This window comes from Pelecanus crispus, chromosome 3 (assembly GCF_030463565.1).
Source record: "Pelecanus crispus isolate bPelCri1 chromosome 3, bPelCri1.pri, whole genome shotgun sequence".
In the NCBI taxonomy this organism is placed as follows: Eukaryota; Metazoa; Chordata; class Aves; order Pelecaniformes; family Pelecanidae; genus Pelecanus; species Pelecanus crispus.
In genome coordinates this window covers 47,899,275-47,913,293 of record NC_134645.1, presented here as the reverse complement: position 1 = coordinate 47,913,293, position 14,019 = coordinate 47,899,275, and the positions used below count along the sequence as shown (strand labels likewise).

Sequence of the window (14,019 nt, the reverse complement as noted above, 5' to 3'; positions counted from 1 at the left end):
CCACAAATTCTCCAATAAAATATGTTGCCTTTGAAAAACTGTTTTTCTTTGAATTCCAGTTTTTCTTTTGGAACAATAGAAATTTTTAAAAAGTGAGAACAAGAACAAAACGTTTTGATTGACTTAAAACATTTTCTGCCTTCCATCTCCTTTTCTCCTCAAAAAATTATTTTGCAGGACATATTTAGGATTTTCTGGCTTTGTTCAGGCTTAGAGTGATTATTATTTTTAAATTTTCCAACTGTAGTTTACTACTTTGTCTGGTCTTGTAAAATGATTATCCAAGGAATTGGACAATTTTTCAGTTTAATTTTTGTTGCAACAGAATACAGAAAAATATAATTCTGCATAGCATTAGAACATTTCAGCAGAACTAAAACTGCAGAATATAATTTGTTATATAGTATGTTGTCAAGTAAACTCTGTAATTAAATAATATTACTTTAAAGATTTTATTTGAATCTGACTCCTTTTGGATTGCTTGGAACTGTGTAAAGGAATGCGATTTTATTAGTCTGTCCCTTTCCTTACTACAAACATACCTCAGCCATTTTCTTGGGGTAGGTTTCTGGATAATCTCTAGGAACAGGTCTCTGGAGATACTTTTATGAGAGAGAATGTGAATAGGATTGAATATTTTAAATATTAGTATTTAAAACTAGGAGGTTAAGTGTGGATTTAAAGCCTAAATTATTGCTGTCTGTTGTGATTTTTTCTTATTAAAAGACACCTAATAAATCCCATTAACATCAATACCAGTTACAAGATGCTTAGAAGTTTAAATCACATAACTGATTAATTTTACAGCTATTATTTGCATTATTGATATGGGTTGGGTAGCCAACAGTTGGATTTAGAAAGAGAGAGAAAGAAGCGACCCTATCCAGTTTTTCCTTTTTTTTGGGAATCTTTGCATTCATTTTCCATGCTGAGAAAATTCTGAGAACCTGTCTAGCTCCTTCTATAAATATTTGACTGACTTATATGCAAGACTTGGATAGTTGAATCATGTGAAGGCAAGTAATTTAACATTCCCTTATTTATAATTCTGGCCTTAAATTTGGTAGTTTAGTGACGACTGGCATTTGAAGAGAGTTTCTCCCTTATCTTAAAATTTCTAACCAGCTTTCTGGCTATAGCTACCTTTAATATTTTCTTTTTCTTGCTATTGAATTTTGATTTAAGTAACTTCATAGTGGATTTTCAGAGAAAAAGTTAGTGCTGAAGCTGCTGCACTTTTGCTATGCAAAAGTTACCATTCTCTTTCAAAGGGTTTCAGAAGAAAACATTTCAACAATCCAAAGCTCCACCAAAAGGAAAAGAAAAAAAATTGAATTGTATTCCAAGTCACAATAATTTATTCTATATTAGAACTGTGTTTCCAAAAGCATGGTCTACTATAATATGTTTGTCTTTCTCTCTCTTTTTAATAAGACATTTCATGCCTAAAGCATATCAATACTATCTTAGGGAAAAATTAGCTAAAGGATTGAAAAGCATTAGTCAAGGTCACTTTAAATATTTGACACAGTTTTATTCTCATAGAGTCATAGAATCATTTAGGTTGGAAAAGACCCTTAAGACCATGAAGTCCAAACATTAAACTAACACCACCAGCACTAAACCATGTCCCTAGGTGCCACATCTACACATCTTTTAAATGCCTCCAGGGATGGTGACTCCCTTATCTCTCTGGGCAGCCTGTTCCAATGCTTGACAACCCTTTCCATAAAGAAATTTTTCCTAATATCCAGTCTAAACCTCCGCTGGTGCAACTTGAGGCCATTTCCTCTTGTCCTATCGCTTGTTACCTGGGAGAAGAGACCAACCCCCACCTCACTACAACCTCCTTTCAGGGAGTTGTAGAGAGCGATAAGGTCTCCCCTCAGCCTCCTCTTCTCCAGACTAAACAACCCCAGTTCCCTCAGCCGCTCCTCATAAGGCCTGTGCTCCAGACCCTTCACCAGCTTCCTTGCCCTTCTCTGGACACGCTCCAGCACCTCAATGTCTTTCTTGTAGTGAGGGGCCCAAAACTGGACACAGGATTCCAGGTGCGGCCTCACCAGCGCCAAGTACAGGGGGACAATCACCTCCCTGCTCCTGCTGGCCACACTATTCCTGATACAGGCCAGGATGCTGTTGGCCTTCTTGGCCACCTGGGCACACTGCTGGCTCATGTTCAGCCGGCTGTCAACCAACACCCCTGTCCTGGTTTCAGCTGGGAGAGTGTTAATTTTCTTCCTAGTAGCTGGTATAGTGCTATGTTTTGGATTTAGTAGGAGAAGAATGTTGATAACACACTGATGTTTTAGTTGTTACTGAGTACTGCTTATGCTAGTCAAGGACTTTTCAGCTTCCCATGCCCTGCCAGGTGCACAAGAAGCTGGGAGGGGGCACAGCCAGGACAGCTGACCCAGACTGACCAAAGGGCTATTCCATACCATATGACGTCATGCTCAGTATATAAACTGGGGGGGGTTGGCTGGGGAGCAGTGATCGCTGCTGGGGGACAGGCTGGGTGTCGGTCAGCAGGTGGTGAGCAATAGCATTCTGCATCACTTGCTTTGTATATTATTATTACTACTACTACTACTACTTTCTCTTCCTCTGCTGTCCTATTAAACTGCCTTTATCTCAATCCGAGGGTTTTACTTTTTTTTTTTTTTTATTGTTTCTCCCATCCCACTGTGGGGAGTAGGGGGGAGGGTGAATGAGCAGCTGTGTGGTGTTTAGTTGCCAACTAGGGTTAAACCACAACCCCCAGGTCCTTTTCTGCTGGACAGCTTTGCAGCCACTCTTCCCCAAGCCTGTAGCGTTGCATGGGGTTGTTGTGACCCAAGTGCAGGACCCGGCACTTGGTCTTGTTGAACTTCATACAGTTGGCCCCAGCTCATAGGTCCAGCCTGTCCAGGTCCCGCTGTAGAGCCTTTCTACCCTCCAGCAGATCAACACTCCCACCCAACTTGGTGTCATCTGCAGACTTACGGAGGGTGCACTCAATCCCCTCATCCAGATCATTGATAAAGATATTAAACAGAACCGGCCCCAATACTGAGCCCTGGGGAACACCACTTGTGACCAGCTGCCAACTGGATTTAACTCTATTCACCACAACTCTTTGGGCCCAGCCATCCAGCCAGCTTTTTACCCAGCGAAGAGTACACCCATCCAAGCCATGAGCAGCCAGTTTCTCCAGGAGAATGCTGTGGGAGACGGTGTCAAAAGTGTTATCTTTAATATAATTTCTCCATTATGTCAAGAATGCCTAAAATCCTGAATGCTTTGAATTTTTTTTTTTAGGTTGATTACGTCTAAGTAAATACTAAATCAGGATGTACTTTGCATTTACAGGCACTTGCAGACCAATTTGAAAGTGCAAATACATCGGTATCTGAACGCATGAAGATTTTCTACTGTTGTCAGGTGCCTCCGCATTGGGCCATACAGGTGTGAAGCAATTGCATTTGAAGCTTTACTTAAAAGCCTGTGGTTCTTATTTTTGAGACTGCATGACTCCAAAGTTAAGAGTGTGAGATACGATCTTGAATTGAAGCACTGTAGAAATAAAGACGTAACCTAAAAACACACCAGGCTTTTCTGGAAAAAAATCAAGTTCTACAGTGTTTTGCTTTCAGATGTCTTGTTCTGTCATGCACAGAAGTAATTGCTTGTAGTGTAATTCTTCTTTACTTTCTTTTTTCCTTCAGTAAAAAACAGACCAAAACTTTCAAGCTTCTAACATATATTCTGTAAAAATAATCTTGCCACTGTCTTACCATTTATAACTGTTCTACTTATGCTACTATTACTTGCATCCTTCTCATCTTTTAACAATCACTCACTTTGGGTTGTTTTCAGGAAGTGGGTCATGGTCACAGCAGCCAAATTAGGAGTCAAAAGTACACTGAAGAACTCCTCAAGCTGAGAACATTTTTATTTTCGAGACATGCCCCTTTTTACTATTGCTGACAGGATTTTTTTTTCCAAAACTACACTGTTTATCTTCATAATAAACTCCTTCTAGAAGAGAAATCTATGCATTAGACTCTTATCTGATGATGCTGTATGTAAAAAACCTAACAAAACTGTTTGCATCACATACCTCCAAAGGTGTTCATGTTGTTTACTTTTAATGGTATTTTATTCCTTTTTCATTTCTAACCTCAGTGCATGTTGCTTTAACCAATCGTATCTTCTCCTAGCATTCTCAAATTATTCCACACAACCTTTCAACAGGCACTTGCAATAAAACTAGCAAATGTGGTTTTCATTCCCAGTTGTCAGAGTGGCACTTTTCAATCTAAGCCAATTTTCCAGGCCAAAGATAGAAGTACTAAAATAGGCATTTATAATGGAAGATGGCTGCAGTCTCCTAGTCATAGTACTGAAGAGGCATTGTCTGTATAAATTTTACCAAATTTGACTCTGAGTAGATTTAATAAAACATGAATAAGATTTAGTTCCAGACACTAGCAAATGCTGGTTTTTTCCTAAGCGATTGATACCAAGCTAACAAATAATTACTTTGTTACAGATTTTCAGTTTGTTATTTATTTATGTCAAAGAACTGTAGCCAGTTCTTAATTTTTTTACTACCAGTCTACTCCCCTATGGTGACTCCTTGGATTTGTAACAGATACTGAACCCAAGCCTATAAAGAGAGGTTCATGACATCTGCAGAGGACTTCAGGGAATCCATTCAGGACCACCGAAACCACTGCAGAAGTTCACTGTATGGGATCTCATAGCATAATTAGGTGTCCTTATACAGAATGCTCCCATTTGTTTTTGCAAACCAAATTGTATACCTGTCACGTGTAGTAAATAAGTTATCCTTTCTTCAAAGATGAAAACCTATACGTGATTTTAATCTCCTCTTAAAAAATAAACCAAAGACCAAAAGACAATTTTTCCATGTCATGAAAACATACCTTGTTTATTTTTAAATTGAAAAGATTACTCATTTATTTTCATAAGTACACTGAAATAATAGCTGAATTTGAAATAACAAAGAGGCTGACTTATCTGAGAGGAAAAGTCAACTGGGGAGTTGAACCTGAACTCAAATCCAATATTGATTTGACTAAAAACTAACACCCTTTGGCAGTGGCTGTTTGGGACAGTGATTTCTCACAAGTACCTAACAAAATTGTACCAGAGCCTTTCTCTCCATCTGTGTTTGCACAGGTACAGATTACTATTGCTAGAAGAGGCTTCAGTGCCCTCCTTCAGCCTCTGTTTCCTAGTCTTAGCATTCCCAACATCCTGCTGCAGCTGCTCTCCAGCCGCATGGGCCGTGCGCCTCATTTAATGGGTGGAAGTTCAGCTCTGTCGACTCATCCTTGCCATGTCTGTTTTCATTTTTGCATTGTATTATAAACTAGTTCAAAGTAATTAAGCTATTGACATGAACAAAAGTCAAATCAAAACAATTGTTGTTCTATTGATAGGTCTTTCTGAGGTATATATATTGTTTGAGGCTTCAGCTTGAAGTTTCAAGAGAATAATTCCATGTTCTCCGTCTGCTTTTTGTTGATGTCAGAAGTGCCTCTAACATCTTTTAAAAATGTAAATAGTATTTACTTACCTATTTTCAGTTACCTGGAATTTCTTATGTTTCCAGCGTCAGCTTGCAAGCTTACTCTTTGAGCTGGGGTGCACCAGCTCTGCCTTACAGATATATGAGGAGCTGGAAATGTGGGAAGATGCAGTCATCTGCTATGAAAGAGCAGGACAGCATGGAAAGGTAAGAAAAATGGTTTTTACAGCTGAGGTCCTGTTCTGAAATAGGATCTGAAGTATGAAAGACTGTCTGGCTTGAGCTGTCAGTTCACTAATGACACTCACTTCTGCAGGGGTATCATGAGGAAAGTCTGTTTAGGAAAAATGGACACAACATGTGAGTCTGTCATAACCTGTGAATGCTAAAAAAAAAAAAAAAAAAAAGATTTGGGGTAGTGACCACATGAAATAGAAGTTGGTAAATGAGAAATAACTTGGGAAGCGAGAAGACTGTGATAGTGATTCTTGAAAATATTCAAGGAAAATTAACAACTGTGGATGCACAGCAAGGTGTAATGTGGGCATTTCAGGAAGGCTGTAGCAGTCATTCATGATGGGGTCTTGGAGCTTTGTCTGGAGGGGATATTAGTTTTCTTTCCTACTTGATTTCAAACTATTAACTGTAGTTTTTAAAAACACTTTAAATAGAACAACATCAGTGCCTGATGTATTTAATTACCTAATGTTAATATATTCAAATTACAGAATTTGAGACAAGAAGTGGCATGAGATTAAAAGGCTTTATTTTGTTAAGTCTATGTTGATGTTTTCCTGAATTTCATCATTTCTTTAACATTGCTGCAGCTACGTCTGATCGGCTCCAGAAAAAGACAATTTAAAGCTGTCACCTAACTCTATGTGTCAGTGACAGAATTGTTTAAAAAGCTGGCAGCAGGCTGCAGCAGCCCTCCTATTGTTGATTGTTTTCCTGTTACTATTAGAGCAATGGTAGGAAGATTTTAGAAAATGATACCTGGCAGCAATGCCTACTTTTGTGTAGCTTTAGCTGTGTCCTCTTTCTGGTGCAATCTCTCACACATAAAGGCTGTAACAGGAACTCATGTGATCAAGCATTGTTTTCAGAATTTATACAGTTTTCAGAAATATTCACTTTCAGACAAAAATATGTTTTTTCGTTTCTTCCCTGTTCTCTTCCTCTGTTTGGTATATGGTGGCATTAAATATATGAATGTAGATGTGCCTTTATGAAGACAAAAATCACAAAGACTATGCTTAAACTGATTTAAGCTTACAAAATAGAGAGTTTTAACTTCAGTTAATAGAAAAAAATGCAGAATTTCTTATACTTTTTCTAATTATCGTGTACCACTGCCTAGATTTTGGTCATTATAAACTGACAGATATGTTTTCCTGGCAAATTCTGTGTCACATTATGCATGCCTTGTGGATAGTATGCTAATATACCAATCTTTTCAGTACAGTGGAGAAACAGAGGTCAATATTTTCCATTTCCTGGAAATGCATTCTGTCCTACTTACATTCATAAACTGCCCTTAGGGAGTTATGAAAATGGCACTCGGAGAATAGGACAGGATATCTGACACAGGAAACTGCTTGGAAATGCTTTCAGAATGAGGGTTTGTGCTGTGTTTTGAAAAACAGAAAACGCTATGTAAGTACTAAGTAACAGTAGTGCTGGGGAAAAAAGCTAGCTTCAGATCAAAAAAGCCAGAAAATTAGAAACATTTAGCTGTACACCAAGGGGAGTGACTATTTGTGCTCCTTATCAGAAAGCTTTCAGAGCATGAACTGTTTGTATCTATCAAAAACGTTTTTATGTTTTTAAACATGGTCGTTATTCTTTTAGCAATGCATGAGAATCTACTAGAGCAATATATTGTTCAGTGGATGTTCATGTCATTGAAGAACTTAGCATATATGTGCCCAAAAGAACGAACTCTATTAAATAAACTTCTGCATGTTTTTCACTCACAAATGTTTTTGTATAGAAAACCTGAATGTAAGTACTGAAAAATCTGATAAAACAGCCAGATATCAGCAATATCAATGCATTTGATGAATACTTATGCATCAAAGTAATATGTTCCTTCCTCCTACTTTTGAATTATTTACTGACAAAGAAACAGAGCATGTAGATAAGGCTATGCAAAGCTCCACATTATGCACTTGGGAAATACATAATTCACTCAGTTAAAACAGGGCCATGTAGCAGCACAAATTCTGCCGAGTAAGTTGTCACTGACATTTAGCAAACTTCTTTGTGGATCTTTTACTGCTACTAGATACGGCTCTATACTCACTTGTTTCATAATCTGAACAAAATTAGTAGAAACTGGTATCATAACATGAATCAACATAAGAGCAACAGAGAGTGCCAAGCAATGAGCAAAACAGGGCACAGAATGAAAAAAAAAAGTATTATAAAATACGAATGCACAGTATGTTGGTAGTTGCTGTGGCTTTCTCATTCCAGTCTTACACTTGTCATATTCCTCTAACAGACTTGTTGCAAAAGCAGACACTAATCTCCGTGTGTGTAGTGAGAACTGGTGTTGAAAACTGTCCCTCTCCCTTCTTTTAACTGTGAGGCAGATCCAGAGATCTCAAGAGTATTATTTACATTGGACAACTTTATTTGGTTAAGGTGTAAGAGGTCTCTTCAACCTCACCAGAAATGGATAATACACTAAAAATGGTTCTATTTCCCCGCTAAAGAAAAAAGAAAGGATAAACCCTAAATTTTCAGTTCTTTCAATTGAAGTGAGGCCTTTCTCCCTTGCAGGAGCTCTAGAACATGGTAGCTGCTGACCTTGGATAAATTCATAAGATCAACCTTTTTGTATCAGCCTGGTATTCCATCTTACAACGCAGTTTTCAGCCCTATCCATGTTCCATCATCTCAGAGTAAACAGCATGGTACACAGTCTGGTTTTAGACCAACATATCCAGCAATCCACATTCTACAGAGTTATTTTTCATGTCATGACACGACACAGATATCTCCAAAACATTTGAGCGAGGAAACACAATTATGGTAAGATCTCAGAAGCTCACCTTTAAATTCAGGAAATGCTTCCCAGATGCAAAGTCAAGTAGTACTATACTGATTAGTGCATGAGGTCATTCAAGAACTTGATTGATTTCCACTACATATCATAACAGATGTAGAAGGCAGGTAAGCACTCCTATATGTAGCTACAAAATTGAGAAGGAGGAATAAATGGCTTGCCCAAGGTCATGCATGAAGTTACAGGGAAATGAAAACCGAAGAGCTCTCCTTTTCTCTCACTACCTCTTTCCATGCTCATCTGTTCTGCTTCTTCATGCTATTCTCTGGTAGCCTAGCAAATAACATGCAAGCAGAAAAGATGAAAGCATTTTAGGAAATACTTGGAACTAGCAAAGGAATGAATTGTCAAATAATAGAACTGGTAGATCTGTGAAGAGTGAGGCTAATAGGGTCTTTTAGGAAATAAATAAAATACAAGCAAGGGAGTGTATGGCTGGGATGGCAAGTGGAAGTTTAGGGTTGGGAAGCCAAATGCAGGATGAATCTTGAACTTGGTTTCCAGGAGTCTCTGTAGCTAGTAATAAAAAGGCATCACCTTTTATTTAAAACAGAACCCCCTTTACTGGTTGTGGATTTTTGTGAAGCATTGCCTGCTTAATTCCCATACCAACTGTAGTAGTCCAGAAAGCAAGATAACAGCCTAAATCTTTCTCATGTTTAGATCAACTGACTTTTGAACTGATTATTGAATTCCATCCATTCTGGTGCAGACCATTCTGTGAAAAGCAGTGATGTAATTAAATCTGTTTCAGTCAGCAAAGGTTAGACAGCCTAATTTTTTTCTTTTTAGGTGACTTTTAATTGATAATTTTCTTATCAAAGCGTATTTAATTTAGATATAATTTTTAGTTATAAAGTATGCAGATTAATCATTCATATCTGTTTAATGGGCAAGAATAAATCTCTAGTGGTTATATTTCTTTTATGTACATTGTGTGAGCAGTGTGGAAAATGTTTCTTGATAATTTTTTTTGTTGTTAAGAGAAGATTTGCTTTTTGCAGAAGCAGGGCTCTTATCAAAGATGAAATGTGCATTTTTGAAAATAGTTTACTACAAAGTTAGGAGAAAGCAATATTTTTCTTCACAAAAACCTAGGCAAAATGAGAAAGCCTGTTTTAAAGCATTATCTGGTTTTATAGAAGACAAATGACAAATGTTTTGATAATACAATTTTTTTTTTTAGTTTGTAGTTATGATCCCCTTTGTATTACCCTTTAAAGATTAAAGGAATAAAAAGGTTGGTAACATGCCAGAGGGGTGATCAGATAGCTAATCAGATGAAGAAAAAGTCAGACTTCTGCTTATTTAATTCTCTGTTTTATCTGTGTGCTGAAATATTTATGTTGGCAGTGAATTCTTGTAAGCATAGACCAGAACATGATGGTTTTATGCTTTTAAATGTGAAATGCCATTAGTAAATGGTTGGCTTTCTAGTCTAGTGTATGGCTAGTCCTAGGCACTGCCACAGGATAGCAATCTGAGCTTGGGAGTGCCCTGCAGAGGAAGAGGTAAAGAAGCAGCATGAATGCACTTTTCACCTCATAGCTGCTGTTCATGCAGCAACACTTCAGTCTTTTTTCTTTATCTGAAGGGGGAAATCACCTTTTCTTTTGGTGCCTAATGTGATTACTGCAATAATAAAGCACCCAGTTCTCTCTGCTCTAGAAAAAAACAATCTTAAAGATCTATTATTAATATGTGTTCCTTTAATCTTGTCATAATGGAGGCAGGGAAGGGGAAGTAAACTGCCCTTTAACCAAACCCTCTGCAAGTACAGTCTTCTTGTTACAAGAGGTTTTCTAGTGCTTTGACTCGGCTAATTCTAAATTTTAAGTAGTAGTTTCTTTGGCTTTCTTTAGAGAACTGTTTTATAGGCACTTAAAAACACTTGCTGTTAAGTTATTTTCCTAATATTCAGCCACTAATTTTCTTCTTAATGGGATTCCATTTTTGCTCATTTAAGATCCCTTTAGAAATCTAAACAATACATCTGTTCTTCGCATTTGTGCACTTCAAATATTTGTAGACTTTTACTGCTACTTTATTTTAAAAAACAATAGTAAGAATGAAGTGTTAAAATTACTGTACATTAAATATTTCAAAACAAAGTAAAACAGTCATTTTTCTAAAGATGATTGTCAGACAGGATGAATTACTGATTGGAAGAAGAGGAGGAAGCGACTGATTCTCTAGAAATCATCTGAAGGGCAAAGAAAACAGTTCTTAAAGAAACAAGAAAAGCAGTAATAATTTAAATGCACAGAGGAATTCAGCTTTCTTTTTAGATAAATTAGCTATGATAGAAGAATGACTACTGTTGCACGTCAAACTTTAGTTCTGTGGCAGGCTACGTCAAATCTTTCTTGGTTCTGATGCTTCAAATAGATATTTTCTAATAGAAAAATTATACTGAGCTGAATTATGCATGTTACATTTTTGCAGCAGGGGACTGAGGTAAGAGTTCGGTCTGAACAACAGATCATCTGTCCAGTGTGTTTATCTTTTCAAAAAGCCACAGAAAGCAGACTATCTCTTGTTTAAAAGAGGAACAATAATTTTATTGTTAGATCGAGATAGTGACCCTGAGATAAAGAGCTTTTTAAAGTTGGTTACAGCCCGTAATACATGTCTGGGAGACCCAGCTTGTGTCTTCTTTTCCATAATGCTGTATACATTCTGAATATATTTTATCTCAAACATTTAGATAAATTTGTAACTTCTGCATCTTATGTAAGAGTAGCATTTCCAAAACCAACAGTGTGAAAGTGGATGTCAGACATAATAGAATGGAAAGAACTATTTTCAGAAAAGAGCAATTAGAGAAAAAGGAATGACAGTCATTGCAAGAGTACTTATTAGGATTTATAAAAAACAAAGATTATAAACTGTTAGGATTGCACATACCTTAATGGTGCTGACACTGCATTGCTATGAGGTAGGTATAGATTTGACATCCAGGAGTGATATTTGCTCATGGGACAGAACACACACCTCAGATACAAAATGAGGAGCAAGCTGCTTCTTGTTTTAATGGGTACATTTCTCTTGGTGCATTAAACTAGAAGCCACCATATCATGTTGATGTTGAAGTGTGTTTTTTTAAAAACAGTTTGGAACCAGATTCTCTCTAGACTTTTATCTTTGATGCTGTGTTGGATCAAGATACTGTTTCCTTACTATCCCTACTTCTTAGCCTTCAACTGATGATTTCAAGGTGCTAAAGTGGTATTTGTTCAGGTAGGCGATTAACTGAGAATAAATTGTCCCATTACGTATTGATTTATTTTTGTTCTTTAACAGGCAGAAGAAATACTCAGGCGGGAGCTAGAGAAAAAGGAAACACCAGGATTATATTGTTTGCTTGGTGATGTTCTTAAAGACCACCAGTACTATGACAAGGCCTGGGAGCTCTCCAGGCACCGCAGCGCCCGTGCCCAGCGCTCCAAAGGCCTCCTCCATCTCCGCAACCGGGAATTCAGGGAATGTGTGGAGTGCTTTGAACGTTCCGTGCAGATCAACCCTATGCAGGTTGGGAAATGATATGTATATGGCTTTGTTTTAGTTGGTGTGTTCAGTTTTGAATGATGACATACTTTTTTAAAAGGCAATTCTGTGCACAAATGTCAAAGTAACAGCTTATTACTATTCTTAGCAAATTTTTTACCACGTACTTGGAAGCCTGGCTAAAAATGGTAGCATAATGAAATGAAGACATCCTTTCACATCCAGGTCCTTGCATTCAGATAACTTTTTGTCTGTACAGCTTTTCTATTTCAAAGAGATCAAGCCCTTGAAAATTAATAATTATCATCAAATAAATCATGAACAAGTGTCAAGCAAAATACTCATAAGAAGAATGCTGTACCCTTTGGCCTTGTCCATTGCCTTTGAGTTACAAACTCTGATCTCTGTATTTCACAGAAATCTTTTTCGAGTGTTCTGGTCTGTCCTGCTCTGGAGTCACTGAGAAGCATTGTGTTACACTTGTGATGACAGTAGCTTTTATTACAGTAATGCATCAAAACTGAAACCACAGTCAAAAGAGTTCTCTTGATGAAGCTCGGTATTTTGACAGATCCTTTGCAAGCTGTTCTGCAGACAGTTTTTGTAATTTTGTTTCAGTTTCTCAGGCACTATATCCCATCCCAATAAGGCCCACCCTGTGAAAGGTCTTGAGAATTTAAAACAGCTTTGTGGTTGTTTATGTATATAAATTGTGCTCTTCATAGCTGTTTCCAGGTCCTTGCAAAAGTAGGATATTCCTTCCTGCCCTCCAAAGAATACTACCGAAGCTGCTGTTTTGCGTTCCACATAACTAGCTGGACTTCTGCTGTAGAAAAATTTTAGAGGCCTTCAGCCTTTCAAATCTTATGTCCTGAAACTTTTTTGTATTTCAATGACATATTTTATTCCAGTGAATCAGAGTCCTGTTCTTATTCAAGTGAACTCCAGATAACTTATAAACTCCTTTAGAATGGAAAGCAAAATGAACAAAAATGCTTCCCTTATCTTTCAGTTCTCTTACTGACTCAGGAAATGCCGACAAAATATGTATTACTCAGATAGGAACCTTACTGAAATAGAGAGGGCTCCTGAATAATAAAGGGCTGCAGAAGATGGCCTACAGGGCTCCAAACTGAGAAGTATTCTGCTGAAATGCTTTTTTTATTTTGTGTCCTACCCAAAGGAAGCTTAAAATGAAAGGCAATCCAAAAAATAGGCCAGTCTATATAGGTAAGCGAACATTTTCTCCTCTTGTTGCTCAGGAAGTTTTATTTAAGATGCAGATGAATTATTTCAAACAAGTAGATCGAGCAAATGGATAGTGTGGATTGACCTATCACTGTCTTCTAAAGTCTGTCTGTATTCTGTCACTACAAAAATGAATTGTTTCCTATTGCAGGATGTCTTGTGGAGAAAGAGCAGAGAGGAAGGTGATTCTAGATGCAAGGACTTTAATACAGGGAAAATATTCAGTAATGAATTGTTCCCAGAATTGTGAATAGTTTATCAGGTAAACAAGGACTCCCTATTACAAAGAAATTCTTTTTTTTTTTTTTTTTTTTTTTGTGGTTATCAGAAACCTTTTTGGAGGAAGGGATTTTTAAACTGCAGCAAGTGATTCCCCAAAATATCTAACAGATAAAACCATTCTCTTTCAACCCTCCTTTAACCTTGTGTATTCTTTGCCCAAATTTGGTTGAGGTCTCTGAGGGTAGGTCTTTGCAGTATGAGCCAACCACCATGTTAGACTTTGGAGAATCCACAAAGGAATGAAAGTTCAAATACATCTGAAACTTGTCTTCATTAGCACTGCTGCTCACGGAATTACTTGTTCGAGTACTTGCCTAGTGGATGACAGATGCATTTCTCTTGCACTTTCACTGAGAGCATCTTGCAAGGC

General features: G+C 37.4%; 1 protein-coding gene across 1 annotated transcript in view; it reads left to right on the top strand.

Annotated features, from left to right (window-relative positions):
- Positions 1-14,019, top strand: part of TTC27 (tetratricopeptide repeat domain 27) — a 134,707-nt gene that overhangs the window by 95,507 nt on the left and 25,181 nt on the right. Inside the window, exons 11-13 of the mRNA XM_075708062.1 lie at positions 3,352-3,447; positions 5,624-5,746; positions 11,916-12,143. Coding sequence (XP_075564177.1) covers positions 3,352-3,447; positions 5,624-5,746; positions 11,916-12,143 — 447 coding nt within the window. The remainder of the gene's footprint in view (positions 1-3,351; positions 3,448-5,623; positions 5,747-11,915; positions 12,144-14,019) is intronic.